The sequence below is a fragment of the Felis catus genome, chromosome E1, assembly GCF_018350175.1.
Source record: "Felis catus isolate Fca126 chromosome E1, F.catus_Fca126_mat1.0, whole genome shotgun sequence".
NCBI lineage: Eukaryota > Metazoa > Chordata > Mammalia > Carnivora > Felidae > Felis > Felis catus.
In genome coordinates, this window is record NC_058381.1 from 17,336,406 (window position 1) to 17,363,409 (window position 27,004).

A 27,004-nucleotide genomic window follows, 5' to 3' on the forward strand; every position below is an offset into this window, starting at 1 on the left:
AAAGTCAAATTCTTAAAAGCAAAGGCAGGGGTGCCTGGCTGGCTCAGTTAGTACAGCAGGTGACTCTTGAGTTCAAGCCCCATGCTGGGTGCAGACACTACTTTAAAAAAATAAATCAAGGTAATTATCATAAATGGCTATTAAATTCATTAGGTAAAAAAATGAATGAAAAAAAACGTGGGTAAGGGGAAACTAGCCCTATCAGACATCCCATAATGTCACTCTAATAAAATATGGTATTGGTGTGAAACAGATAATTAGTAAAACAGAATGAAGATCTCAGTTTGCAGGCTTTTAATGCAAGACAAAAGCAGTACTTAATGGGAAAAAAAATAATGCAAGCACAATTGGCTAATATCTAGAAGGAAATGGAACCCCATCTTAATACCATATTCTAGACAGACCAAAACTTTAAGTGAACACAAACAAACCAAAAAACCTAAAAAGTTTTCATTAAAAAGTTAGAAGATTCTATGTAGCTAAAGATTCATAGCTGGGTAGCCATCATCATCAGTTCTGAAAAACTGGAAGGTATTACAAATAAAGATAGTTGGCTGTATATGATTTTTTTAATATTAAAAAATACATAATAGTCAATAGATAATGAAAAAAAAAGGTTGATAGAGAACTCTTGAATGATCAGATGGACAAAACCTGAACCCACTGATCAATATTAATATCACTTAAAAGTGAGACAACTAGACATTATGTATCTCTTGATGTGATGCAAAAGGAAGTACACAGTAACCCTTATGAAAATTACCTGCAAAATTTTTTGAAAGAAAAGAAAGTTTAATCTAAATATTATCATGCCTCCAGATTTAATTACCAGTTTACAGGAAATATGAAGGAGACAGGAATACATTAAATGACACCACAAAAATGAAATAAGTCAAATTCATATGTGAGAATTCCTACAGAGTAAATGATCCAATCCTCAGTAAAAAAAAAAAGGGGGGAGGGCAGGAGTGGTTACAGACTAAAAGACTTAAAAGATAATTAACCAGAGGTGCCTGGATGGCTCAGTTGGTTAAGCAGTCAACTCTTGGTCTTGGCTCAGGTCATGATCTCACAGTTCAGGAGTTCAAAGTCCATGTCAGGCTCTGCACTAGTGGCACAGAGCCTGCTTGGGATTCTGTCTCTCCCTCTCTCTGCCCCTCCCCAGCTCACTCTCTCTCTCTCTCTCTAAATAAATTTTAAAAACTTAAAAAAAAAAAATTAACCAAATGCAATGTGTAGACTCTGTCTGGGCCCCAATCCAAATAAACCAACTTAAGACATTTTTGAGATAAAAGGGGAAACTTAGGCATGGACTGAGTATTAAACAATATTAAAATTTTATTATGAATTTTCTTAGATATCACAATGGAATTATCATTATGTTAAATTCAAAAAGTCTTTACCTATATTTAGGAGTCAAATGATGGTATGCTGAAATTTGCTTTAAAATACTCCAGACATTCTTCCCCACCTCCTGCCTCCACCACATAAAGCTGTGCGTGTGGAGCAGGGGGATAGATAAGAAAAAATTAGCAAAATATTAATAACTGTTGAAGCTGGGTGGTGAGTACTTGGGGATTTCATTGTACTAATTCCTACTTGTGTATGTTTGAAAATTTCCATAAACAGTTTTTAAAAGATAAAAAGAGATAAAGGAGCATTAAATCAGATATCAAGGTATTTGATGATTTAAGCCAATAGTCACCTCTCTGCAGAACTTTAATTCAACAAATGTTTAGTTCTTATGTATCAAGTTTTCAGAAGTACCCTTTTTAAAGAATATGAAGTTTAGCATGGGAGACACATGCAAATACAAAATCTCAATAGAATGTGGTAAGACATAATAACGAATTTATAAGGTACAAAAATAAAAAGGGATGGAGTGATTCACTCTATAAGGGAGAGAGACGAGGGCAAAGTATTCTCAGAGGAGGTGGCAGAAACTGGATTCTGAAGGAAGAAAACAGATTTACCAGGAAGACAAAGGGGAGGAAAAGATATTTTCAGCAGAAGGAACACGTGTAAGGGCACGAGAAAATGATAAAATAATAATTATTATGGCCAGATGGATTCCAGTAAGAAGAGTATGAAAATTATTGAACATTCTAAGTACTAAAGTGTTACAAAGTTTTACAGTAAGCATTTCATACCAAGGCTGAAGAAGAACTTAAGATTACACATGAATGCTTTTTCTGAGGGAAAGACATCAAATTGTTAACTGTGGTGATTTGAATGGTGGGAGTAAAGACATCTTAATTTCTATTTATGTTTTTCTAAAGTTGTCAAGTTGTTTTTTTAAGTTTTTTTTTTTAAGGTTTTATTTTTAAGTAATCTCTGCACCCAACATGGGGCTTGGACTCACACACAACCCCGAGATCAAGAGTCGCATGATCTACTGAGTCAGCCAGGTGCCCCTAAGCTTGTCAAGTTTTAAGAAAAATGATTGTGAATTTGTAAAATAATTTTCCACTTTTACTCTCTTTATATAAAATACCCGATTCATATAGAATTTACATATCTCTAAGGATTCAAAGAACTTCAAATTTTTCTTTTAAATATTTTTATGTAAAACTTTCAAAAATCCATTTGCTAAAAGCATTTATTTTAATTCAAGGGATCTAATAAATGATGAGAATGTGCTAAGTATATAACTGATCCAGATGTCTTGCATATTATGAAGGAAACTCATGACAAAAGCATTAAACACACTGGAGTACCTGGGCAGCTCAGTTCATTAGGCATCTGACTCTTGGTCTCAGCTCAGGTCTTGATCTCACAGTCATGAGTTCAAGCCCCACACTGGGCTCTGTGCTGGGTGTGAAGCCTACTTAAAAATATATACGTATCTGTGTGTCTGGTTGGGGTACAGCAACCAGATACATATATACATATATATTTTACACATTAATGTTTCTCAACCTTTTATCTAGTAAGCACAGTTTTAATTTTGATTAGTTTTGTCACTTAAACTCAGAACATTTTTCAACAAGATAAAAATGAAAACTAAGATTTGTGATGGGCTATATTAATTCCCATTTCTTTTAAAAGATGTTAGTTATTTCTGAAAATTAGAAAGGTGGTTTCACTGGGTAGATAAGAATTACCATAATTAAGACTTTTGAAAGGCTCTTCCAACCCATCTCCTTTGAAATTAAATGTGATTATTTTTATGTTCCACAAAGAAAGGTCCTATAAAATATTCCAATTGTCGATTCTTACTTAAAAACTACTAACCATGTTGTTGGTGCTATGACATACTGAGGGGTGCCTGGGTGGCTCAGTCGGTTGAACATCCAACTCTTGGTTTCCACTCAGGTCATGATCTCACAGTCATGAGATCGAGCCCCACGTCTGGCTCTGCACTGGGCGTGAAGCCTAAGATTCTCCCTCTCCTTCTGCCCTCCCCCTCAAAAAATTATAAAAACAAAAACAACAATAACAACAACAAAACAAACACAAAAAAAACACCTACCAACCATGTTGTTGATGCTGTGAAATACTGAAAGAAAATTCAATGATAATAAAAAAGCCCATTTATACTTCAGAGACACTGCCACTTTTCATGCATGTATAAAATTCACATGGAATTTAACATTTATAGTTATGTTATCTTGCTGTTTATGTAAAGGAAGAGCAAGACAAGTTGTAGTAAGACCTCATGTGAGTCAAGTGCAGCTTACATTGTTGGTGTCTCAACAACCTAAATGAACAATTTTTGGTTCATTTGGAGGCTGAAAGCAATCTTCAAAGAGAATTGTTATTCATCTATGAACAACTCTGATTTCACCTCTATTTTCAGATGACTGTTTCTTATCTGTACAACCAGTAGGTACAAAGTGCAGAAAAATAGCTGTTAAAAATTTTCAAAGTTTTTGTAGAGAAGGTACATGGACTTGGTAGTTGCCAAATGACCCAACTACTTTATAGTCATGCACTTCACTTGAAATGTAAACATTAGCCCTAAAAATCAAGCAGCAACTCAAAGCACTATTTATCACCCTATTGTTCTTTTATTATTAATACTAAATTATCATAAGCACTTTCCATTATCAAAGTTAATATTTTAAAAATAAAAAACAACCAATTGGGGCACCTGGGTGGCTCAGCTGCTTTAGTGTCTGACTCTTGATTTCGGCTCAGGTCATGACCTCACGGTTGGTGGGTTTGAGCCCTCATCGGGCTCTGCACTGACAGTGCTGAGCCTGCTTGGTTGGGATTTTCTATCTCCTTTTTCTCTCTGTCCCTCCCCCACTCGCTTGCGGGCACTCTCTCTCAAATAATAAAAAAAAGAAGAATCACTCAAATCTCTGTATTAATATTGCCACTACTAGCATTCTTTCAATTCACTTTAAGTATAATTTGTCATTTTTATTTCATTCAACATATCATAAGCATTTCCCCATATTAATACTGTCTTTGTAGCCATCATTTAAATGGCTGAGTAAGAAGATTTCATTGGCTTGGCCATAATTACTTAATCATATCTCTATTTCAGATGGTTAAGTGTTTTACTTTTTTCTTTTTTTCCCATGTTTTTATTTAAATTCCAATTAGTTAACATACAGTGTATTAGTTTCAGATGTAGGATTTAGTGACTTATCACAACACGTGCCATCCTTAATCCCCATCACCCATTTAATCCATCCTCCACCCCTGCCTGAGCCCCCATCCTTCCAGTAACCTAGATGGTTAGGTGTTTTAAACCATTATAAAGTATGTTATAGTGATAATTTTTATGTATATTCCCCCCTATATTTTGGATTTCTTTTCCTTAGACTAAATTCTTAAAATATTAAATACTTAACAATTCTAAAGCTCAACATATACATCCAAACTGCTTTTCAAAACGGACTAACAGTCCCCCTACGCAGTAGGAGCAGTACTCCTACGCAGTAGGAGAGTACCACTGTGTCTTTACCAGTGGGTACAGTTTTACACCAGGCTTTGCAGAACATGTAAACTTTGGTTCATATATTGAAATAAGACTGTACCTAAGTAAGATACTAATTAGCACTGTTTAACTCTCAACCACTAGGTGGAGCTATAAAAATACAAATATATTATAATAGTACCTATATTTCTCTCACAACACTATTTCTACAATACTATAGTAGTTTTCCTTTTAGTGATAATTTTGAAGCATAAGAGACAGAACTTTACAGTGAATTTTAAATATTCAAATTGGAATATTTATGAAATCTGTACATAGTACAAACTAGATTTTTCTTTTTTCTTTTGAAGTTTATTTATTTGAGAGAGAAAGAAAGCACGAGCAGGGAGGGGCAGAGAGAGGTGAGAGAGAGAATCCAGAGCAGAGCTTGATGTGGGGCTCAAACCCACAAACCGTGAGATCATGACTCGAGCAAAAATCCAGAGTTAGACACTTAACGAACAGAGCCACCTGCTTATCCCCAAACTAGATTCTTCTCAAATTTTATATGTGTTCTATGTTTCTCATCTTGAGTGAGAAACATAACTGAGATAATTTATAGAAGCAAATACCTCTCAAAGAAGCCAGCAATAAAGACAGCTGTCCCAGGGAAATAGTAACATCTTAGTGGATTTTTTTAGACTATTATTTTTTAATATAAGAAGGCATTGTATTTTTATCCAGAAACAATGACAACTTTCATTAGGCAAGACCATTAGAAAAGTATTCACTTACAATGGACCTAAGACTATACCAGCTGTTGGGAGCTTATGGCCCAGGAATTCTTGAACATAGCTCTGAATCCTAGATACAACTGATATTCTACTACAGTTGCCCCTTAAACAACACAAGTTTGGATGACATGGATCCTCTTACATGTGGGTTTTTTTCAGTAAATATAGTACAGTACTGTAAATGTATTTTCTCAATAATATTTTTTTTTTCCTCGGGGCACCTGGGTGGCTCTCAGGTGGTTGAGCTTCCAACTTTGGCTCAGGTCATGATCTCACTGGTTCATGAGTTCAAGCCCACCTTGGGCTTGCTGCTGTCAGCACAGAGCCCATTTCGGATCCATTGTCTCCTCTCTCTCTGCCCTTCCCCCATTTGCGCTCTCTCAAAAAATAAACATTAAAAAATATATATTTTATTTTCTCTAGCTTACTTTACTGTAAGAATACAGTATACAATACATATAACATACAAAATATGTGTTAATCGACTATGTTATCGGTAAAGCTTCCGGTCAATTTTATAATGTGTAAGAAAAGTTATACACAAATTTTCAACTGCATGGGTTGTCACAACCCCTAACCCCTGCGTTAAGGGTTAACTATACTTCTAAAAACAAATATTTTTCCTCTCAAAATTCTGCCCATCACCCTTTCCCTAAAACATACATAATACTCACACACAGCTCTACTACCTTAAAGGATGAAATGAATTTGGAGATTATAGTTCTGTTCTTTAATATATCTGACAAAGAATAAGTAAAAAATAAGTAAGTGAAGATACATCTAGAAGTAACATTTTCAGCCTGATTTTTCACCTGTGTGGAACTGGTTTTACCTCCTGCCCTCTAATAATCTTCCACCAATCTGTATAGTTACAGGCCCAAGATGTACAAGTATATATTCCTGATGCTTCATTCCTGCTTCTCCCAGGCAATTACTAATGTTCTGTTTCTTCACTATCCAAGTTTTTCTCCAATCTCCTTTTTCACCCCCAATCTCCTTAACGAGAGAAGGTACACAAAAGAAGTGAGGAACACGGAGCCAGAACTACTCTCTCCCAATTCAACTGTCTTCAGAGAACCCCATATTCCTTTTTCTAGCAATTACTACTTAATTATATTTCCTTGATGTTTAGAACTCAATAATTATAAGGTTAATTACTGGATCAATAATTTTATTTATTTTTAATTTTTAAGTGTTTATTTTTTAAAAGAGAGAGAGAGCAAACCACGGAGGGGCAGAGAGACAGAAATCTCAAGCAGGCTCCACGCTTTCAGAGCAGAGTCCAACGCAGGGCTCGAACTCCAAACCCTGAGATCATGACCTTAGCCAAAACCGAGACTCAGACACTTAACCAACTGAGCCATCCAAGCACCCAAATCAATAATTTTAAAGAAAAAGCAAAACGCTACCAAAACTAGAATTAAGGAAATATGGTATTATGAAAACAATCCAATGCCACCTCTGTCAATATGAAAAATATGTATAAAATGCTTTTGCTAAAAGCAAACACTAGCACAATTACCTTCCTCATATTACTTATACCTTTTGTTCTAAGAGTGCCCTACGGAGGGAGACCCTCTGTTCAAGCTCTCGAAGCTCCCGATCATGTTGTGCCTCGGCTTGCATCTTGATTTTGCTCTGATATGCATTCAATAGCTCCAGTTCCTGCTGCAGCTGCATCTTTAAAACCTGGCATTCTGCTTCCTGTGCTTCATCCAAACGTAGCTGAAAGAGAGAAGGAAAACAAATATATCCAACTGTGAGCTCTCTATTCCTGACCTATGGAAAAGAGGAGGTGTGAAAGAAGACAGACTACTCTTTTGTAGGATATACAATTGTTCTCTCTCATGTCGTGGAATGAACATCTCTGAAAAAGGAAGGTCTAGTAACCTTTATCTTTAGGAAGGTAAAGCTATCATCAGCTCTTTGGAAGATGGCTAAATAACCATATTTTTCTTAAGAAAAATCTAGAATCTGATCAGGTAATATGTATGACTCTGAATGTTTTCTCTCCAATGAACATAACTACAGCATAGGGACCAGAAAACAGCTTACTGGCCAAATCTGGGCAGCAGCTGGGTTTTTTTGCTTTCATTTTTTTATATACTCCACTAGTTAAGAATGGTTTTTACATTTGAAGTAGTTACATTTTAAATAGCTATATAAGTATCCACATAATATCCTCAATTTTGCTTCCTGGCCTACAGACTCTAAAATACCAAAAAAACATGTTTATAAAACTTATATAGAAAATATTTTACATTTCTATTCAAATGTTACCATTTGGATTCCAAATATAGTACTACTTTTTGCCCACTACCTAACAAAGCTGCTGTTCTCCAATCTTGATATGCTTTTTGGATAAGCCTCAACAGGCATGTGCTAAGAGGCACTGGCAGAGAGCTTGTTTAAAACTTAGTGTCTAGGGGCACCTGCGTTGCTCAGTCAATAGAGCATTCAACTCTTGACTTCGGCTCAGGTCATGAACTCACGGGTTGTGAGTTTGAGCCCCAAATCAGCATCTGTGCTCATAGCGCAGAGCCTGCTTGGGATTCTCTCTCTCTCTCTCTCTCTCTCTCTCTCTCTCTCTCTCTGCTCCTTCCCCACTCATGCTTGTGCTTTCTCTCTCTCAAAATAAATAATAAACTTAAAAAACAAAACAAAAAATTTTATGTCTGGGGCACCTGGGTGGCTCAGCTGGTTAAGCCTCTGACTCTTGATTTCAGCTCAGGTTATGATCTCATGGTTCCTTAGTTCCAGCTCTGAGGGGGGTGGATCTGCTGACATCTCAGAGCCTGCCTGGGATTCTCTCTTTGCCCCTCCCCAACTTGCGCGTGTGCGTGCGTGCGTGTGTGTGTGTGGGTGTGTGTGTGTGTGTCTGCATGCGCATGCGCATATGTACTCTCTCTGACTGTCTCAAAATAAAATTTAAAAAAAGAGAAACTTCTCTGGGAAGACTTTAATTAAAACAATTTTTTAAAAATGTTTATCTATTTTTGAGAGAGAGAGACAGATAGACAAACTATGAGCTGGGGAGGGGCAGAGAGAATCTGAAGCAGGCTCCAGGCTCTGAGCTGTCAGCACAGAGCCCAATGCGGGGCCTAAACTGATGAACCGTGAGACCATGACCTGAGCTGAAGTCAGATGCCCAACTGACTGAGCCACCCAGGCGCCCCCTTAATGTTTGTTCATTTTTGAGAGAGACACACACAGGGCATGAATAGGGGAGAAGCAGAGAGACAGGAAGACAAAGGATCTGAAACAGGCTCCAGGCTCTGAGCTGTCAGGACAGAGCCGAAGCAGGGCTTGAACTCAGGTCAGCACAGAGCCTGATGCGGGGCTTGAACTCAGGAAAAGGAATGGTAAGATCATGACCCAGGCCGAAGTCAGACACTTAACTGACTGAGCCACCCAGGCACCCCTCCCTGGAAAGATTTTAAAAATAAATAAATAAAACTTCATGTCTGAATGTATCAATAAGAATTCTGCATACATCACCATTATTTCCCAAGCTGCAGGAGAAGTATCATTTCTAACTAGTATTTTAATTGCTGGGATTTCATTGCTGGTAGAAAGAAAGGAGCACTAAATTTATTTTGTCTAAATAAAACAAACTCACAGCTTGTGTGGAGAGCATTTCATTAATGCTGTGGTCATACTGCTCAGCCAAGATGGCTAACTTCCGGGTCTGCTCCTCCTTGAGCCGTTTCAGAACAGCTTTGTGCTCGCTCTTTGGTGTAGTCTCCAGTAGGTGATTTCTTAATGCTTTGTACTGTCTGGTTTGGATTTTACAGGTATCCTGAAACTGCTTTTTTATTTGGAGTTCTTTAGACTGGGAAGAAAAAAATAGATGCATATATTTTTAACATTTGGCATTTGGTATACCTTAGGTTTTCATTAAAAGAAAGGCTACTAGGAGAAAGGGAGAAAACAAAAAGGTCAGATCGTTAACGTTGCAGGTACTTTTACACTTGGCTATTAGGTCAAACCACTGGATTCTATGCATTTTTATAACAAAAGCTCCAATTTAAAACATTAAAATATCAAGAACCTCATTTATCACAGGACTTCAAGCAATAGTCATTATTTTGTTAGTAAATTTAGTGATGAGCAGGTATTAAAATTAGCTTTGATTATGGGATATATTAATGACAGAAAATCAAATTTCTTCTCATTGATTACATGTAGCAAAGTATTTTATTGGCCAGACAATATTTTATCAAATCTCTGAGGCAGAAAATAAGCATCTTTACTCTCTTCCATATCTGAAACACTTTGCTTCAATTTCTTTTAATAACAACCTCAACTCTAACTACATAGTGTATGACAGATTCCACAAAAGCAGGGTATTAGTAACAGACTAATATTGCTTCATACAATTCTTTTCCTTAAGGAAATAAACTAGGTAGAAACATCCTTAGCAAAAACTTGAAAGTCAGTCAAGTTAACTAACCTTTTAAAGGTCAAACAAAAGTTATGGGATGAGGTGTTGGCGGGGGGGGGGACTGGGCCAAATGGGTGATGGGCATTAAGGAAAGCGCTTGTTGGGATGAGCACTAGGTGTTATATATAAGTGACGAATCACTAAATTCTACTCCTGAAGTCATTATTACACTATATGTTAACTAATTTGGATTTAAATAAAATTTTAAAATTTTAAAAATAATTAAAAAAAATAAAGTCATGGGGCAAGGGAGAGGACATCCTTTCTTGGAGTGATAAGAGCCATGAGCTACATAAATATTTCTGAGATAAAATAATTGAGCTCCGAGACAGAGTTTTGGCTTTAGTTTTTGCTAATCACTGAACTCAGGTTTTAATAAGATTTAACAAGATGAGATATAATTCTGTAAAGTATACTGAGTAAGCCTGTAAATGAGAATATATTCATTTACTACACTAAGGCAGAAACTACACTTGAAATTATTTTACCTAAATATAAATACTGCTAGATATTGATTCGTTGATTCAGTGTGCAACAAATGCACGTATTACACCAAAGGAAAACACTTGTCAAGGAACTATTCACCACCCCTTGTAATACTACAACCTCAAACAGACCTTTTCCATATTTCACACCAACTGAGGCACTATGTCATAGTCATATACTTTATTCTGTGAAGGGTCAAGAATTGTCTAGCTAGAAAGCAAAACTCTTGCTTAGTAGAGACCAAGCAAAACTCTATGCTTGGTAGTACCACACTTAAATGCTGTCGTTGGTTAACAAAATTCTTCCAACTTAGCTATGAATCAAACAATACAATTTAGACATTCTCTCCTGCCTCTGTATAACATTCGTTCTTTTAAAAGTTTTTATTTTTTAAATATTGTATCAAGAAAATTATCATTCTATATTAGCCTAATAAGAAAAAAGAACTTGAAAATTTTTTCACATGAATAATACTAATACTTATAACCAAGAATAAACTGTATCCCTCAATACTAAACTCAAATGAAAACTAGAACATAGTTACAGTTGTTTCTAATCATTTAACACTATCATCTGGATGACAGATGAAGAAACAGCCGAGTAGGCAATTAAGTGTTTACCCAATCCATTTTACAGAAATGGTACCCCAACTACAACTTACGTAAGTACTCAAACTAAAGTCCCCCTAGTCCCCATTAAAGTCTTGAAGAAAGCGGAAAGAGACAACTGTTACGATTTAGTCAAATAAAATTGGAATGACTTAGTGTTAAAATCTAGTCTGATTTGTTCAAATTGAGGAAGTAGATAGATATATATATCTAAGAAAGTATCGTGATTTTCTTCCTTACTAATGTAACAGAATGATTTCCTTTATGGAAAATCTTGAGCTCACTGGTCATTAAAGGAATCACTCTAGGGATGCCTGGATGGCTCAGTCAGTTAAGTGTCCAACTCTGGATTTCGACTCCGGTCATGATCTCTCGGTTATGAGACTGAGCCCCACATCGGGCTCTGCGCTGAGTGTGGAGCCTGCTCGGGATTCTCTCTTTCCCTCTCTCTCTCTGCCCCTCCCCTGCTTGCACACAAGTTTGTTAACTCTAAAAAATAAAGAAAAGGAGGCTTTCTATTCAAAGTCCATGACTATGAAATACTACTTTTTCCTCACTTTTTGTACAGTATCTGTAAAAATCAAATCTAGTGCTATAAGCTTTCAAACTGAAAAGGCTCCAACAAGAGGAAACAGAAAGGAAGGGTTAAATATCAAACAACTACCTATTCCAAGTCTCAATGAAATGCAGTCATAACAGATTTATGGTATGACTATAGAGAACTCACAAGCTTTCAGTTTGGTTTACTTTTGGGTACTGCTGACTTTAAAATGATAACTGGGGTGCCTGCCTGGGTGGCTCAGTCGGTTGGGTGTCCGACTTTGGCTCCGGTCATAATCTCGTGGTTCATGAGTTCTAGCCCCACGCATCGCAGAGCCTGGAGCCTGTTTTGGATTCTGTGTCTCCCTGTCTCTCTCTGCCCCTCCCTTGCTTGTCTCTGTCTCTCTCTCTCAAAAATAAACATTTAAAAATAAATAAATAAAATGGTAACTAATTTTACAGACATGTTTTAAAAATCTTTTGGTGGGAAATTGTTCTGAAGACAAAGGTCTTCATTACAAAGACAAAACAAAGCTGAAAAATCATTATGAATTCCAGTTTTTCTAAGCAATGACTAATGAAGGTTATATGGGTAGTCAACACAAGTTACTCTTTAATTGATGTTAGTTATTTTGAAGACATAGCAAAGTGAAATTTTATCCTTCACAAGGAAAGGGTAAAACACTTCTGCTTCTATATCTCATTCAAGACAGCCTATTAGAATGGAGTTGGGTGGGAATCAGAGTTATGATTGGGTATAGATTTTAACATAGATTACCTCTGTGAATGAACTGCACTTCACTCCAGGACAGTTACTCAGGTAAGACAAAGAACAGTTCTATAGTTAAATTATCAAATAAAAGGGGTCAGGGTAAAGTTTAAAAAGGAAATACTGTGGGATGTAGGCCTTAATGGATGTAAATAAAATTAACTGAGGTACTACTATAGACAACAGCTTATGTAGTAGATGGTTTTGTTTTTGCTCATTAAGATTAATGTGATTGATTATATTCCTTCAAGTATTTATTACAAGTTACAAAATTTGAAAACATCCTAGAATTGTTAACTCTGGTTGATTCAGGGCTAGATCAGCTGGCTGGAGAGGCAGAGAGGGGGAAATCTTTATAATATACTTCGGTATATTTTGAATTTCATATTATATGAATGAGTTCCTGTATTCAAAATAAATACAAAATTTAAAGTCCTTTGTATTATATATCACCAACACTTGTTTTTCCTTATTTTGGAGAGGGAGGCATATAACAATTTGCTTTACCCTGATGTGCCAATTAAAAAAAAATATTATACCTCCAACTACCTATGCCATGGTTTTTACCTACACTACCAAGCAAAGAAAGCAAGCAAGCAGACTGGGGGTAACACTGTGATGATTCCCTTGTTCCTCTTACAGTAAGTATAGATGATGAAGGGAGAGGGGATAAAAAAGCAGTTTTCATTCATTGCTTTTGTGCTGATTAAGAACTTAGTGCCTTTTCTGGAAACAAATCATATTTAGAGGAAATAAGATTCCAAAACTGTATTACTTGGGACAACAGTGAGAAGACAACAGGTTACCATGTTGACATGTAGACTGTAATATCAGCATTGCACATTTTGCGTACATTTAAAATAAGAATTTTGATTGATGTTTATGGTACTTCCCACAGTCAAAAGTTTTGGTACGCTGCTGAAAAATACATAAGCAAAAAGTCTACAGCTATGGACACTCCACATTAAAACTAACCAAACATTCTTAAAATGAAAAGAAAAAAGTTTATTCAAATTCTTTATGCCAGACCTCTTAGACTTTTACGGTTTACATGGATGCATTTTATCTCTTTTCCCTCTTTATCAAGAAGCTTAGGTTAAAGGGGTACCTTCAGACTCTTAGGCTGTTGTCGAACCTCCATGACATGCTTTCGCCTTAGTTCTCGTTCTCTTCGCTTGTTATATTCCAGCTGGTTTGTGAGCTCAGTCTGATGCTGCAATCTGATCAACTCACAGCGCATCTTCTGAATTGTGTTGAGGTGACGGAACTCCAGTTCTTGCATGGATTCATGTTGTCGCAGTAGCATGGCATGCTCTAAGTCCTTTTGAGTCTGCCTTTTATTTAACTCCTAATCCACAACACAAAAAGCAAAAGTATAATTTACTGCTGTATGATGCCTGGAAAAAAAAATCCTAAGAAACAGAATAACCAAGAAATAGATGTAATCCTCTGATGTAATAATGGCTGCATCGTATTAGGGTTTTATAATATTTGCTGTAGTAAATAAACAATTAGCACATTTCCTTACACTGTTCATTTACTATTTATTAACACTACTTCATGCAGTGAGTTTAAAAGGTACCAAATCTATCTCAAGAGGTTTAATGTCCTCCCCTCTTTCCTTTCTTTATTGTTTTCTAGTTTTATATTTGAAGAGGGTTCACAAGTCATCCAGTGTATTTTTTCAGAGTATGCTATTCAAGTCTATTGCATGCAGTATACCCAATGTAGTGTAGTGGTTAAAAACATGGACTGTAGAGCTAGGCTGCCTGTATTTTAAATCATAGCTCTGCTACTGATGAGCAGTAAGTCTTTGGGTTAGTTATTTAAACTCTTGGCTTCAGCTTCATCACTTCTCAAACGAAGATAATATAGCAATTTCGTAGATTTAATGCGAGGATGAAACAAGTTCATAAATGCGAAGTCCTCAGAATAATACCTAGCACATCATGCTCAATAAATTTTTTTCAGAATAAAAGGAACAAGTGTATCACATACAATAGACACACCCACACCCACACACACTGTAGAAGTGTAGAAGTGAAACTTGCCTCCTTTGCCCTTTCTCCAGAAGCCAACAGTTTGGTGCAAATGTTTCCGAAATATCCCCCCATGCTTATCATGACACATCTGTTATACAAAGCTACAGTTTTAAAATTGAATACCAATATACATTATAGGCCTGTAATGTGCTTTCTTAACCTAAAAATATAGTGGACATACATCTTGACCAGATCAGTACATAAAGATCTTTTTTTTTTTAAGTTTCAATGTTAAGGGGTGCCTGGGTGGCTCAGTTGGTTAAGCGTCCAACTTCGGCTCAGGTCATGATCTCACGGCTCATGAGTTAGAGCCCCGCCATCAGGCTCTGTGCTGACAGCTCAGAGCCTGGAGCCTGCTTCAGATTCTGTGTCTCCCTCTCTCTCTACCCCTCCCCCACTCACGTTCTGTCTCTCTCTCAAAAATAAATAAACATTAAAAAAAATTTTTTTTAAGTTTCAAAAGTCAGCTACTGCTTTGCAATTCCTAATTTTTCCATTTTTCTGCTTTAAACAAATTTTCAATAAATATCCATGGCATGATAGATACATCATATAACCATGTTACTGTTTCTTTAAAAAAAAATTTTTTTTAACGTTTATTTATTATTGAGAGACAGAGAGAGAGGCAGAGCATGAGCAGTGGAGGAGCAGGGAGAGAGGAAGACACAATATTTGAAGCAGGTTCCAGGCTCCAGCTGCCAGCACAGAGCCTGATGTGGGGCTCGAACTCGCAAACCATGAGATCATGACCTGAGCCGAAGTCAGACGCTTAACTGACTGAGCCACCCAGGCGCCCAATGTTATTATTTCTTTAGGATACAGTCCCAGAAGTAGATTTGGTAAAAATATAGATGCATATTAAATTCTAAAACCTATTGCTGAATTATACTCCAAAAGGGCAGTATCAGTTTATACTTTATACTTACCAATACTGTCCATTTCCCCATGTTACCAGTCTTTTTAATTGTTCTTATCTAATTGATGCAACTGTTTTAATTTCAATTTCTTTAATTATTACTGAATTTGAACAGTTATGCTATACTTGAAGCTTATTTTAAGCCATCTTGGAAATAAATTTATCTATGTTCACAGTTATCCCTGATAAGAAAAAAAATTGTTTTCATTTTGATAAGAGTTTCTACACTTGACCAGTTAATAAATGTATGATTATAACAATGTGCTAAGTGGTAACACACAATTCATGGCACTCATTTCAGATCAAAAGGCATAAATCATCCAATTAATTTTCTCATATTTAAAAATTAATACTTCATTCATGGATAAATAATAAATATTATTTATTTAATAAATATTTATTGAATGCCTACTATGGGCCAGACACTAGGGATACAAAGACCTGTACAAAACCTATGACTTCATATAATTTCCATTCTAGCTGGGAAGAGAGACTTCCCCCAAAAAGTGTATGTGTAAGAGAAAAAAGTACAAAGAAGAACATTTAAAGAAGGGAGAGGAGAGAGAGCTAGCTATATAGATTGGGTATCTGGGGAAGAAGGATTTAGGCAGAGAGAATTAATGAGTGCAAAGGCCTTAAAACTGAGATGTGATGGAACTTATTTCTGATTTCATATCATTCAAACATACCTCCCTGACAAGGTCCTGCTCCAAGTTATGGCGTCCAAGTAACATTCTTCGCTTGAAGCGACGGCACTCCAGCTCTAGGTATTGCCTCTGTCGTCGAAGAAGATTAGCCTCTTCCTCTGCTTGGAAATGTTGTATATTCTCCTTCTGCTTTGAAAGCCATTCTTGTTTTTCCTTTTTTGGGGTGCTCTGGTTTTCATTCAGTTCCTGGCAACAAAAAAACAACTCAGTTCAAAATATATAAAAATTGGGGTAGCTGGGTGGCTCAGTCAGTTGAGCATCCGACTTCGGCTCAGGTCATGATCTAGTGGTTTGTGAGTTTGAGGCCCCACATTGGGCTTGCTGCTGTCAGCCTGTGAGCAGAACCCATTTTGGATCCTGTCCTCCTCTCTCTCTGCCCCTCCCTCACATGCACTCTCCCAAAAATAAACAAATATTAAAAAGAAAGAAAGAAAGAAAGAAAGAAAGAAAGAAAGAATAAAGAGAAAGAAAGAAAAAGAAAAAAACATAAAAATTAACTACATGAAAGTAGTTAATGTAATATTTGGTAGTTGGTAATTTTTAAAAAAAATTTTTTTTTTCAACGTTTTTTTATTTATTTTTGGGACAGAGAGAGACAGAGCATGAACGGGGGAGGGGCAGAGAGAGAGAGGGAGACACAGAATCGGAAACAGGCTCCAGGCTCCGAGCCATCAGCCCTGAGCCTGACGCGGGGCTCGAACTCACGGATCGCGAGATCGTGACCTGGCTGAAGTCGGACGCTTAACCGACTGCGCCACCCAGGCGCCCCATGGTAGTTGGTAAATTTAAATAAAAGTACTGAATTTGTGTTCTCTCTAATGCTCAAACAGGGCAATGACCTTAAGGAGTTAGGTAAATAGTTTCCTTTTTCTTGAGTTACCGGTGAATTAGGACAGGAAAAGAGAAAAATACATTAGAAAACATGGATACCTTTTGGTTTTGCATAACTACAAGTATGATGACTCAAAAGTACATAATAATTGGTAAATGAAGTAAAACATATCTTTCTTTAAATCCATCCCAAGAATAGACAGAAGGTGGTGCTTTCAGGGGAAAATCAAATGTAAATTAAAGTTAGGGCTACAATACAGTTATGTCTCAGTTGGTTTTTGACATTCTAAATACCAAGCTTTTGGCAAGATTACGGATGTACTCAATATAAAAGACTTGGAAATTAAATGGAAAATCAACAAAACCAGGGGAGAGCAGAGACATTCTTTATGAGTGGTATTTAATATTTGGCATTATAATACCACTAAACAAATAAAAACCAAGGCTTTTCTACAGCACTGCATTTATTTTTAAAATTTATTTATTTTTGGGAGACAGAAAGAACACACTTGTGCACGTGAGGGAGTGGGGCAGAGAGAAAGAGGGAAAGAAAGGGAGAATCCCAGGCCGGCTCCGCACTGTCAGTACAGAGCCTGATGCAGGGCTTGAACTCATGAACAGTGAGATCATGACCTGAGCTGAAATCAAGAGTCAGAACAGTTAACCGACTGAGCCACCCAAGTGTCCCTCGATAGCATTTTAAATATCATCTTAGAAACTATCTAAATGAAATTGCATTTATATTGGGCAAGATGAGAACATTCATGATACACTCAATGAGACAAACCCTAGGATGTTAATACTAGCATATTTTCAACCTAAAAAAACATCAATATTGCAGAGAATACAAATCAGCCATCATTCGTAAGTGTAAGTTGATTTTTCAGAGACTACTAACCTTATGGTCCTTCCCCTGTTATTCAAGAAAGAGACCAATTCTTTCTAACTTTAGTTCACAAGATATTCAAACACATAAAAACAAACACATAAATTAGTAGTTCTCCAAAGAGGACATATATACACACACAGTATAGAAAGAGACAAGGAGAACACGGGCCACATTATACCCAAGGGTGTCTTTCTCAAAATCTTCTGCCAGGAAACTTCCCCACCAAAACTCTAGTATGTCCCTTCCTCTACACTGAGAATCACTATTCCAAATGAACACACACTCACACACACACTCACACTCACACACACACACACACACAGAGGCATACATACACAAGTTATACACCTAAAAGATTATTTAAACTAATATATCCATTAACATTCAACTCTTACTGCACTGGGAAACTGCATGCTGTTGGATATTTATTTACAATTGGGAATCCTATTTATAATCTTTTCAAACCCAATGTTCTAGTATAGAGTTTGACTCCTGTTATACAGAAAGAAATGTGCGGCTTTTTGTTTCACAGCTCACATATTTTTATTTCTAATCATTCAGTTACTTAATAAGTGCTTACAAAAGCTATTATAAATAAAATAACTTCCGTTGGCAGGAGACGATTCTTTTTAGACCCTACTCAACTGAGAATCTCAACCCACTGAAGAGTAATTGATTATAATCAATGTCTTCATTCAAACTGATATACATTTTATGGTGACAAAAAACAAACAAAAATTTTATCTTAGTGGCTCTATGAGTTGATCAACATCACATACAATCAGTAAGCAGACAACTGGCTTGAAAAAGTTTATAAAATAAGTACCTCCTTAAGCTGTTCCTTTCGAAGTTTATATTCTCTTTTCTGGGACTCCAAAAAACTATTTAGTTCTTTCTTCTGTTGAGCCTGAATATGTTGCTGAAATTTTTTCTCCTCATTGGCCATCACTTTAGCCTATAGAAATTTAGAAAATGGATCGAATTAGTTAAGTTGATACATTCAAAGCAACAGTTTAATAAGACATTACCAAGGAGGTAATTTTCAACCAAAAATAGAAAATCAACATTGCTTCTCGGCCTTTTGGCTAAGATCAAGTGTAGAAAATCAGCATTAAGTATTACCAAAATGAGAATACCCAACAAATTAATTTTTTAAAGTTTATTTGAGAGAGAGAGAGATTGAGAGAGAAAGAGAGAAAATGCACACAAACGAAGAAGGGGCAAGAGAAAGAGGAGAAATCCCAAGCAGACTCTATGCTCAGCACAGAGCTCCAAATGGGGTTTAATTTCACTAACCATGAGATCATGACCTGAGCCGAAATTAAGAGTCAGACACTTAACTGAGTGAGCCACCCAGGCATCCTCCCCACCAAATTATTCATAATTGTTACTCAGCATCCATATTTGAATTTCAGAGAACCAATAAAATGGAACCTGTCTTTAAGATGATCTTTGGGGCGTCTGGATGGCTCAGTTGGTTGAGCATCCAACTTTTTGATTTTGGCTCAGGTCATGATCCCAGGGTCATGGGATGGAGCCCCATGGCAGGCTCTATGCTGAGCATGGAGCCTACTTAAGATTCTCTCTCTCTCTCTCTCTCTCTCTCTCTCTCTCTCTCTCTGTCTCTGTCTCTCCCCCACCCCCCCCACCTCCCCTCTCCCCTGCTCACATGTTTTCTCTAAAATAAAAATAAAATAAAAAATAAATAAAATGTTGATTAATGTTTATACCTTTTCCCCCCATTTAACAGGAGTGTGTTCTCCCCCCAGTAAAACAAAACACACGTTTATATGTCACTTATCTACAAATGTGTGACTTTGTGTGACCAAAAATCATGACTTCTTATGTTGGTTGACTTCTTCAAGTTAAACCCTGACCTTTTATTTATAAATTAAATAATATGAAAATATTAAATATCAGATATATGCATCATATTGTTATCTTTCTTTTTTTTTAAGATTTTATTTGTAAGTGATCTCTACACCCAACATGGGGTTCAAACTTACAACTTATAACAAGAGTTGCACGCTCTAATGACTGATATGCACACCTTATTTCTGATTATATATGCAATGCATAAACATTGTAGAACATTTATGAAGTACAGAAAAACACAAAGAAGGAAAATCTTCCATGATTTTAGCACCCAGAGATAACCAATATAAACATTTTGGTACATATTCCTAACTTTTTCTAAGCATATATATTTTTAAAACAAATTTGTAATCATATTCTACATCCTGTTTCACAAATTGCTTTCCTAAGTATGTTAGAATCTACCTCTTCCTAAGTTATTGAAAATACTACCCAACGCCCAATAGGATAGTTTTCTTTCACCAAATTATTTCAAAATCAAATATTTACTTTGATAAATATTTATTAATATGTAAATTAATAAATTTATATTATAAGCCACTACGATAAAGAGATAGTGGTTCTTTTTGGGGGAGAAGAAGGGTGAATAGGGTAGCTATGATAAATAATGCCTCAATGTGGACTAGTCAGACATATCTGAAGGTATTCTGTGAATTTACTGAGAAGCTTACATTGTACTTGACAAATTTGACTATCAAAATAAAATGAAACTAATGGGACAACAAAAACCTTTAGAAGAAAAGGTTTCACAAAACATTAATACTAAAAAATGTACTTTTATCATATAGTAGAATGACATTTATTTGTAAATAAACAAATGGGCTAAACCTTAATCTGAATCTCTTAATCTTTAATTATTGTCTGATATAAAAATGCTGGTCTAAATTTAAGGAAGATTTCCAAAAAATACACAAGGAAGAGAATCATGAATGATTTTTTTTGAGACCTGAGCCACCTTATTGATAGGTGATTTATCAAACTCTTCAGATAACCAGAGTACCTGAGGACCAGAAAGGTTGAATGATTTACCCACCGTGACACTATAAACCTATCAAGTATCAGTACTTCATACCTTACATGTTATATAAATGTCCCTCCCTTTCTCCAATCGATTTGTTTGGTTCTGAGGAAAAGATACTCTAATATCAAAATGTTATCTTGGTTAATTCTGGGATGGTCACAAATTAATAATACTGAATCAGTCACCTCTTTTTCCATAGCAGCCTGATGTTTTTTGATAAGTTTCTCCATCTCTGCAGCAAAATTGTTACGCTGAGTTTCAAGATCTTTGTCTAATCTGAGGCGATGTTCATCCATCTCAGCCTTTAGCTTATTTTCCAGAGTCATCAGTTGCTTTTGATGTTGCCGCCTCATTCTCTTATAGCCAGACATCTGTTCTCTAAGCTCAGAGTCCTGCTCATGTTCTTGCATTTGCCTTGTAACCTAGACATACAAACAATAGAGAAAAAAGAATAAAATAAAGCAACACATTTCTTTCAAAAGCATTTTAAGACCACTCTGCTGTTAACTAAGCAGGCAATTAATGTAAAAGATCCCATTTAGCCAAAACAATCTTGAGGAGCATACAAAAATTGGAAGACATACACTTCAGCAACCAAAACAGTGTGGTACTGGTATAAGGACAGGCTGAATAGACCAAAGGAACAGAATAAAATCCAGAAACAGAGCCACACATAGTTAATTGGATTTTCTACCAAGGAGTCAAGTTAATTAAAAAAGGAAAGTGTTTTTTAACAAATCCTGCTGAGGGGCACCTGGGAGGCTCAGTCAGTTAAGCTTCAGACTCTTGATTTCGGATTAAGTCATGATTGCACGGTTCAGTTTGGGAGATCGATCCCCGAGTTAGACTCCGTGCTGGGCACAGAGCCGGCTTAGGATTCTCACTCTCTCTGCCCCTCCCTAGCTCACACTCTCTAAAAAAAAAAAATCCTGTTGAAACAACTGATTATTTGTATAAAAAATAAAGAAATAAACCTTGGCTCATATATCATTCCATATACAAAAATTACTTTGAAAAGAATCATGTGACCTAAACATAAAACTCAGAATCATAAAGCAAAAGAAAACATGGGACTACCATCATTACTTGGGTAAACAAATATTTCCTGGGCAGGATACAAAAGGTACTGATTATAAAGAAAAAAATGTATAAATTGGATTTTTAAATTGAGCTAAAAATTCACATAGTATAAAATTAATCATTTTTAAAAATTTTATTTGTAAGTAATCTCTACACCCAGTGTGGGTGATGGCATTCTTGACCCCACATGTCATACAGATTCATGGGCCACTGCATGGGATTTATAAAGTCTGCTTATGTAGCTGATAACTCAGATAACTTTTTTCCTCAGATACATCTTTTTTTACTTCCTGTCATATTTTCTAACAGCCTACTTTTCATATGATATCTTAATGTAATTTCTTTTTATCCAGTGTATCCTTTATCATGTTTTGGTCCTACTTAATCTGACTGATAAGGGTAATAAGCACCCCACTACAACAACATCCTTGTTGATATATGATCCTTTTTTTAAGTTTTTTTAACTTCATTTATTTATTTTGAGAGAGAGAAAGACAGGGCAGAGGAGGGAGAGAATCCCAAGCAGCCTCCACACTGTCAGTGCAGAGCCCAATGAAGAGGTCAAGCTCACGGACCTTGTGATCATGACCTGAGCCAAAATCAAGAGTTGGGACACTTAACCAACTGAACCAGTCAGGCACCCCCATAATCCACTTTTTATTGTTATTTGGGAAATCAGAACTATATTTTGAATACATCAAACTGAATTACTTGCCATTTCGCAAACATTCCCCCATTTTGGTTAGCCTCGGTTATTTCCTTACTGTTAATTCTTATATTGTAGAAATAACTTTTTCTTCCTCTCTGTGCCTAAAACCAACTAATTATTAAAATCTCAAACAATTTCTTTTATAAATACTTCCTTTATGCCACAAACCAAAAATAATCTGAATTCCTATTTAGTACCTTCTAGCCCTCTTAAGCATTTGATATATTCTAATATATTAGTTATTTCTGTACACCGTGAAGACATTACTAGTTTAATGTCTCTCAGAGTATTGTATATAGTATCTTATAAAAGGCACTTAAGGGGTGCCTGGGTGGCACAGTCGGTTAAGCGTCTGACTTCAACCAGGTCACGATCTCGCGGTCCGTGAGTTCGAGCCCCGCGTCAAGCTCTGGGCTGATGGCTCAGAGCCTGGAGCCTGTTTCCAATTCTGTGTCTCCCTCTCTCTGCCCCTCCCCCGTTCATGCTCTGTCTCTCTCTGTCCCAAAAATAAATAAACGTTGAAAAATAAATAAATAAATAAATAAATAAATAAATAAATAAATAAATAAAAGGCACTTAAATGTTGAATGGGTATTTTATAAAATAATCCTCAGATACAAAAAAATAAGACATAGTCATAACCTGAGTATAGGTGCCACAATCCAAAATGAAAAATGTATTTCTTCTTAAAAAATATTTAGGGGCGCCTGGGTGGCGCAGTCAGTTAAACGTCCGACTTCAACCAGGTCACGATCTCGCGGTCCGTGAGTTCGAGCCCCGCATCGGGCTCTGGGCTGATGGCTCAGAGCCTGGAGCCTGTTTCTGATTCTGTGTCTCCCTCGCTCTCTGCCCCTCCCCCGTTCATGCTCTGTCTCTCTCTGTCCCAAAAATAAATAAACGTTGAAAAAAAAAATTAAAAAAAATATATATTTATTTATTTTGAGAGAGAGCAAGCATGCAAGCATGAACAGGGGAGGGGCATAGAGAGAGAGGATGAGAGAGAATCCCTAGCAGGCTCCTTGCTGTCAGTGCAGAGCCCAACATGGAGCTTGATCTCATGAACCGTGAGATCAAGACCTGAGCCAAAACCAAGAGTTGGATGCTTAACCTACTGAGCCACCCAGGCGTCCCTGAGAAACGTATTTCTAATTCAAGGGAAGAACATACCAGTGATGCTGTCCGTATAGTAGCAAAGTGTTCCCGATTACGATAGTGTGATTTATGACGAGACACTTGAGGTGGAGATTGTGGATCTGATGCTCTTGTTCTAGGATCTCCCTCTTCTCTGTAATTTTCTTCCTCCTAAGCAAAGAAGGAGACAATACTATTTGAGGTGAACAAATACAGTTCACTTGAACTTTCAAGAAAATTTAGAGACCACGTGATCAATTTATCTTAAAGAAATAATTTTAAAAAGTAAAAACAAAAATTGAGAATGCTGACATTTTATTTTCAATATAATTAGAATCAGGAAACATGATTCCCTAAGTGTATGAAACAGCACACAGATTTAGGATAAGGAAATATATGAGGTTAGATTTATATCCTAATTATTATATATAAAATGGAAAAGGTTTAATAATTTTAAACAGCAGTCAAAAATTAATTAAGGCTATTGGGTTTTGAAAACAATAATATATCTTTTTTTTTGAAAACAATAATATATCTTAAAAATACTTTTATAATACTTCTGCCTTCTGTCCAAAGTAAGTAATCAAAAAGTAACTGTAAATATTTTAAGAAATGATGTCTTTCCTTATATATAGCTTAGTTCATTAACTGAAGAGGAAGTAAATTAAGTAGCAACCAACTAATTGTGGGAATAATCTTATTTTACTGCTGATTCTACTGCCTAAGGATGCAAAAATTAAACATGAGTTTGTCCTGAATAATACCACCACTCAACTAAATCATTCCTAAGCACTATTTGTGTGAGTGTAGTAAAATATATATAAAATTTGCCATTTTAACCACGTTTAGATGTACAATTCACTGGCAATAATTATATTCTCAATGTTACACAACTACCACCATTTCCAAAACTTTTCCATCACCCCAAATGGAAATTGTATCTATTAACAAAAACTCTCCATTTTATCCTCCACTCAAGTCCCTGGTAACCACTAATCTACTTTGTGTCTCTACAAATTTGCTTATTCTAGCTATTTTATGTAAGTGGAATTATGCAATATTTCCTTTTGCATCTGGCTTAATACCCCTTAGTGTTAACATTTCAAGGTTTACTTGCGTTGTAGCATATATCAGAATTTCATTCTTCTTTATAGCCGAATAATATTCCATCGTATGTATATACCATGGTTTATTTATGTATTCATCTGTTGATGAATACTTGGGTTAGTTCTACCTTTTAGTTCTTGTGCCTAATAAGCTTCTAGGTAATACTATAAGCTGTGAAGTTAAAAAGGAAGTATTCCTATTAGTTACTAAAAACAAGTTACCTGACTTTCAAACGTTTTCAAGAAAATTAAAAATTTTGCACTCAAAAGTATGAAGAATAATGTAGCAAAAATCATATTTCCTTTTTTCCTAAATATAATTTATTGTCAAGTTAGCTAACATACAGTATATACAATGTGCTCTTAGTTTCAGGAGTAGGTTCCCATGATTCATCGCTTACATACAACACCCAGTGCTCATCTCAACAAATGCCCTTCTCAATGCCCATCACCCATTCCCCCCGCCCTGCCCCCTCCTTCAAGCCTTAGTTTGTTCTCTGTATTTAAGTCTCTTATGGTTTGCCTTCCTCTCTGTTTGAAACTATTGTTTTCTCCTTCCCTTCCCCCATGGTCTTCTGCTAAGTTTCTCAAATCCCACATATGAGTGAAAACATGGTATCTGTCTTTCTCTGACTGACTTATTTCACTTAGCATAATACCCTCCAGTTCCATCCACATTGCTGCAAATGGCAACATTGCCAAGTAGTATTTCTCACTGCCAAGTAGTATTCCATTGTATATATGAACCACATCTTCATCTTTATTTTAAAGATGTAAACATTACAGACAATGCAAGTCACTTTTGATCATTACCCACTGCAATCCTTTTTCCTACTCCCCAAAGACAACCATTATCATGACTTTCAAGTGTATACTTACTATTTGTAAATATTTTAAATACTTTATTTTTCATGAAACTAACTTGAAATTATATATTACCTAGTGTTTCTATATATGTCTTTCTTCTAAGATTTTTAAAATATTCTTTTTGTATTCTCAAAACAATAGGTTCCCAAATGCAGATATTATACTGGGAATTAACAAGCCTAATGTCACTTTAAAATAAGTTACCGAAAAATGTTCCAAAGTTCTGAAACATCCAAGACAAGCTCCTTATTAAACTAATCAGATAAAGAAAATTATTTACCAAAGCTGAAATTTTTTTTCACTGAAACCCAAATACTCACAGGTTTTAAATGGATGACAGAACTATTAGACATCACTGTGTGGTCTCCCTCCATCATATCTAGCTCACTCTTGTCATCTGAGGCATCTGGAAGACTGTTAACACTACTACTTTGGCTACTGGCACTGATGGACATACTGGGAATAGACTGATTACTTCCAACACTATTCACTGTTCCTGTCCGGCCAACACCATGATCTTGTTCCTAAGGGAAAAAAGCATTAGGTTCAAGTATCTTTATCTCTTTTGAATTGCTACTTATAATCACTTATCACAGTGCTTGGCACACAATCTTTAAGAAAGAAAGTTAGGGGTCTATTGTGAGAAATTCCCTGTATTTGCCAAGACCAGGAAGGAAGTTTAGCAGCTGAAAAACAAACAAAATAAAAATGACCAACACCTAAATAACAAAAAGCCCAACCATGTCAAAAATTCAGTTAATCATTTATGGGTTATTTCCACAGTGTAACATTTTCTCTAATTTGTCACTTTTGAAATCTATTTCTACCACACATCTCATGGGGTATAGAGAAAATTTTGCTCATTTCTCAATAACTCCCATACTTAAAATACGTACCAATCATTTTTAATTTTATAAATAACCCCTTTTAGTTATTTTTTAAGGAAGCCTTTTAAGTATATTTTCCTTCCTCAGAATATATTATCTAGCCTATCCTTCTTTCATCAATTTAGTATTAATTCCCATCTATTTTTTGTAAATTAAAAATTATGTATTACCTATACATTTAATCACATTCGTAAGAATGTTTTATGAAGTAACCAGGCAAGCCATGTTATCTGGGCACCAAAATTCTGTAAGATATGCAAAATTTAACACAGACATATGATTATATATATATATATATATATATATATATATATATATATATATATGCCCAGCCTAAAAGAGATGCTGTTATAGATTTAACTACATTAGAATTTTATTAATTTTACAACTTTACTCAAATATTTCAGATATCTAAAAAAGCTCAAAATAATC

General features: G+C 35.8%; 1 protein-coding gene across 2 annotated transcripts in view; it reads right to left on the minus strand.

Moving 5' to 3' along the window:
* TAOK1 (TAO kinase 1) overlaps positions 1 to 27,004 on the minus strand; it is a 144,882-nt gene that overhangs the window by 10,607 nt on the left and 107,271 nt on the right. The window contains exons 12-20 of one of the 2 annotated variants that reach the window (XM_045044975.1): positions 26,006 to 26,209; positions 23,749 to 23,883; positions 20,978 to 21,214; positions 18,723 to 18,851; positions 16,159 to 16,362; positions 13,620 to 13,859; positions 9,284 to 9,496; positions 7,207 to 7,389; positions 3,473 to 3,499 (exon numbers count right to left, since the gene is read on the minus strand). In XM_045044975.1, coding sequence (XP_044900910.1) covers positions 3,473 to 3,499; positions 7,207 to 7,389; positions 9,284 to 9,496; positions 13,620 to 13,859; positions 16,159 to 16,362; positions 18,723 to 18,851; positions 20,978 to 21,214; positions 23,749 to 23,883; positions 26,006 to 26,209 — 1,572 coding nt within the window. The remainder of the gene's footprint in view (positions 1 to 3,472; positions 3,500 to 7,206; positions 7,390 to 9,283; positions 9,497 to 13,619; positions 13,860 to 16,158; positions 16,363 to 18,722; positions 18,852 to 20,977; positions 21,215 to 23,748; positions 23,884 to 26,005; positions 26,210 to 27,004) is intronic. The other variant, XM_003996465.6, reaches the window with a different exon arrangement.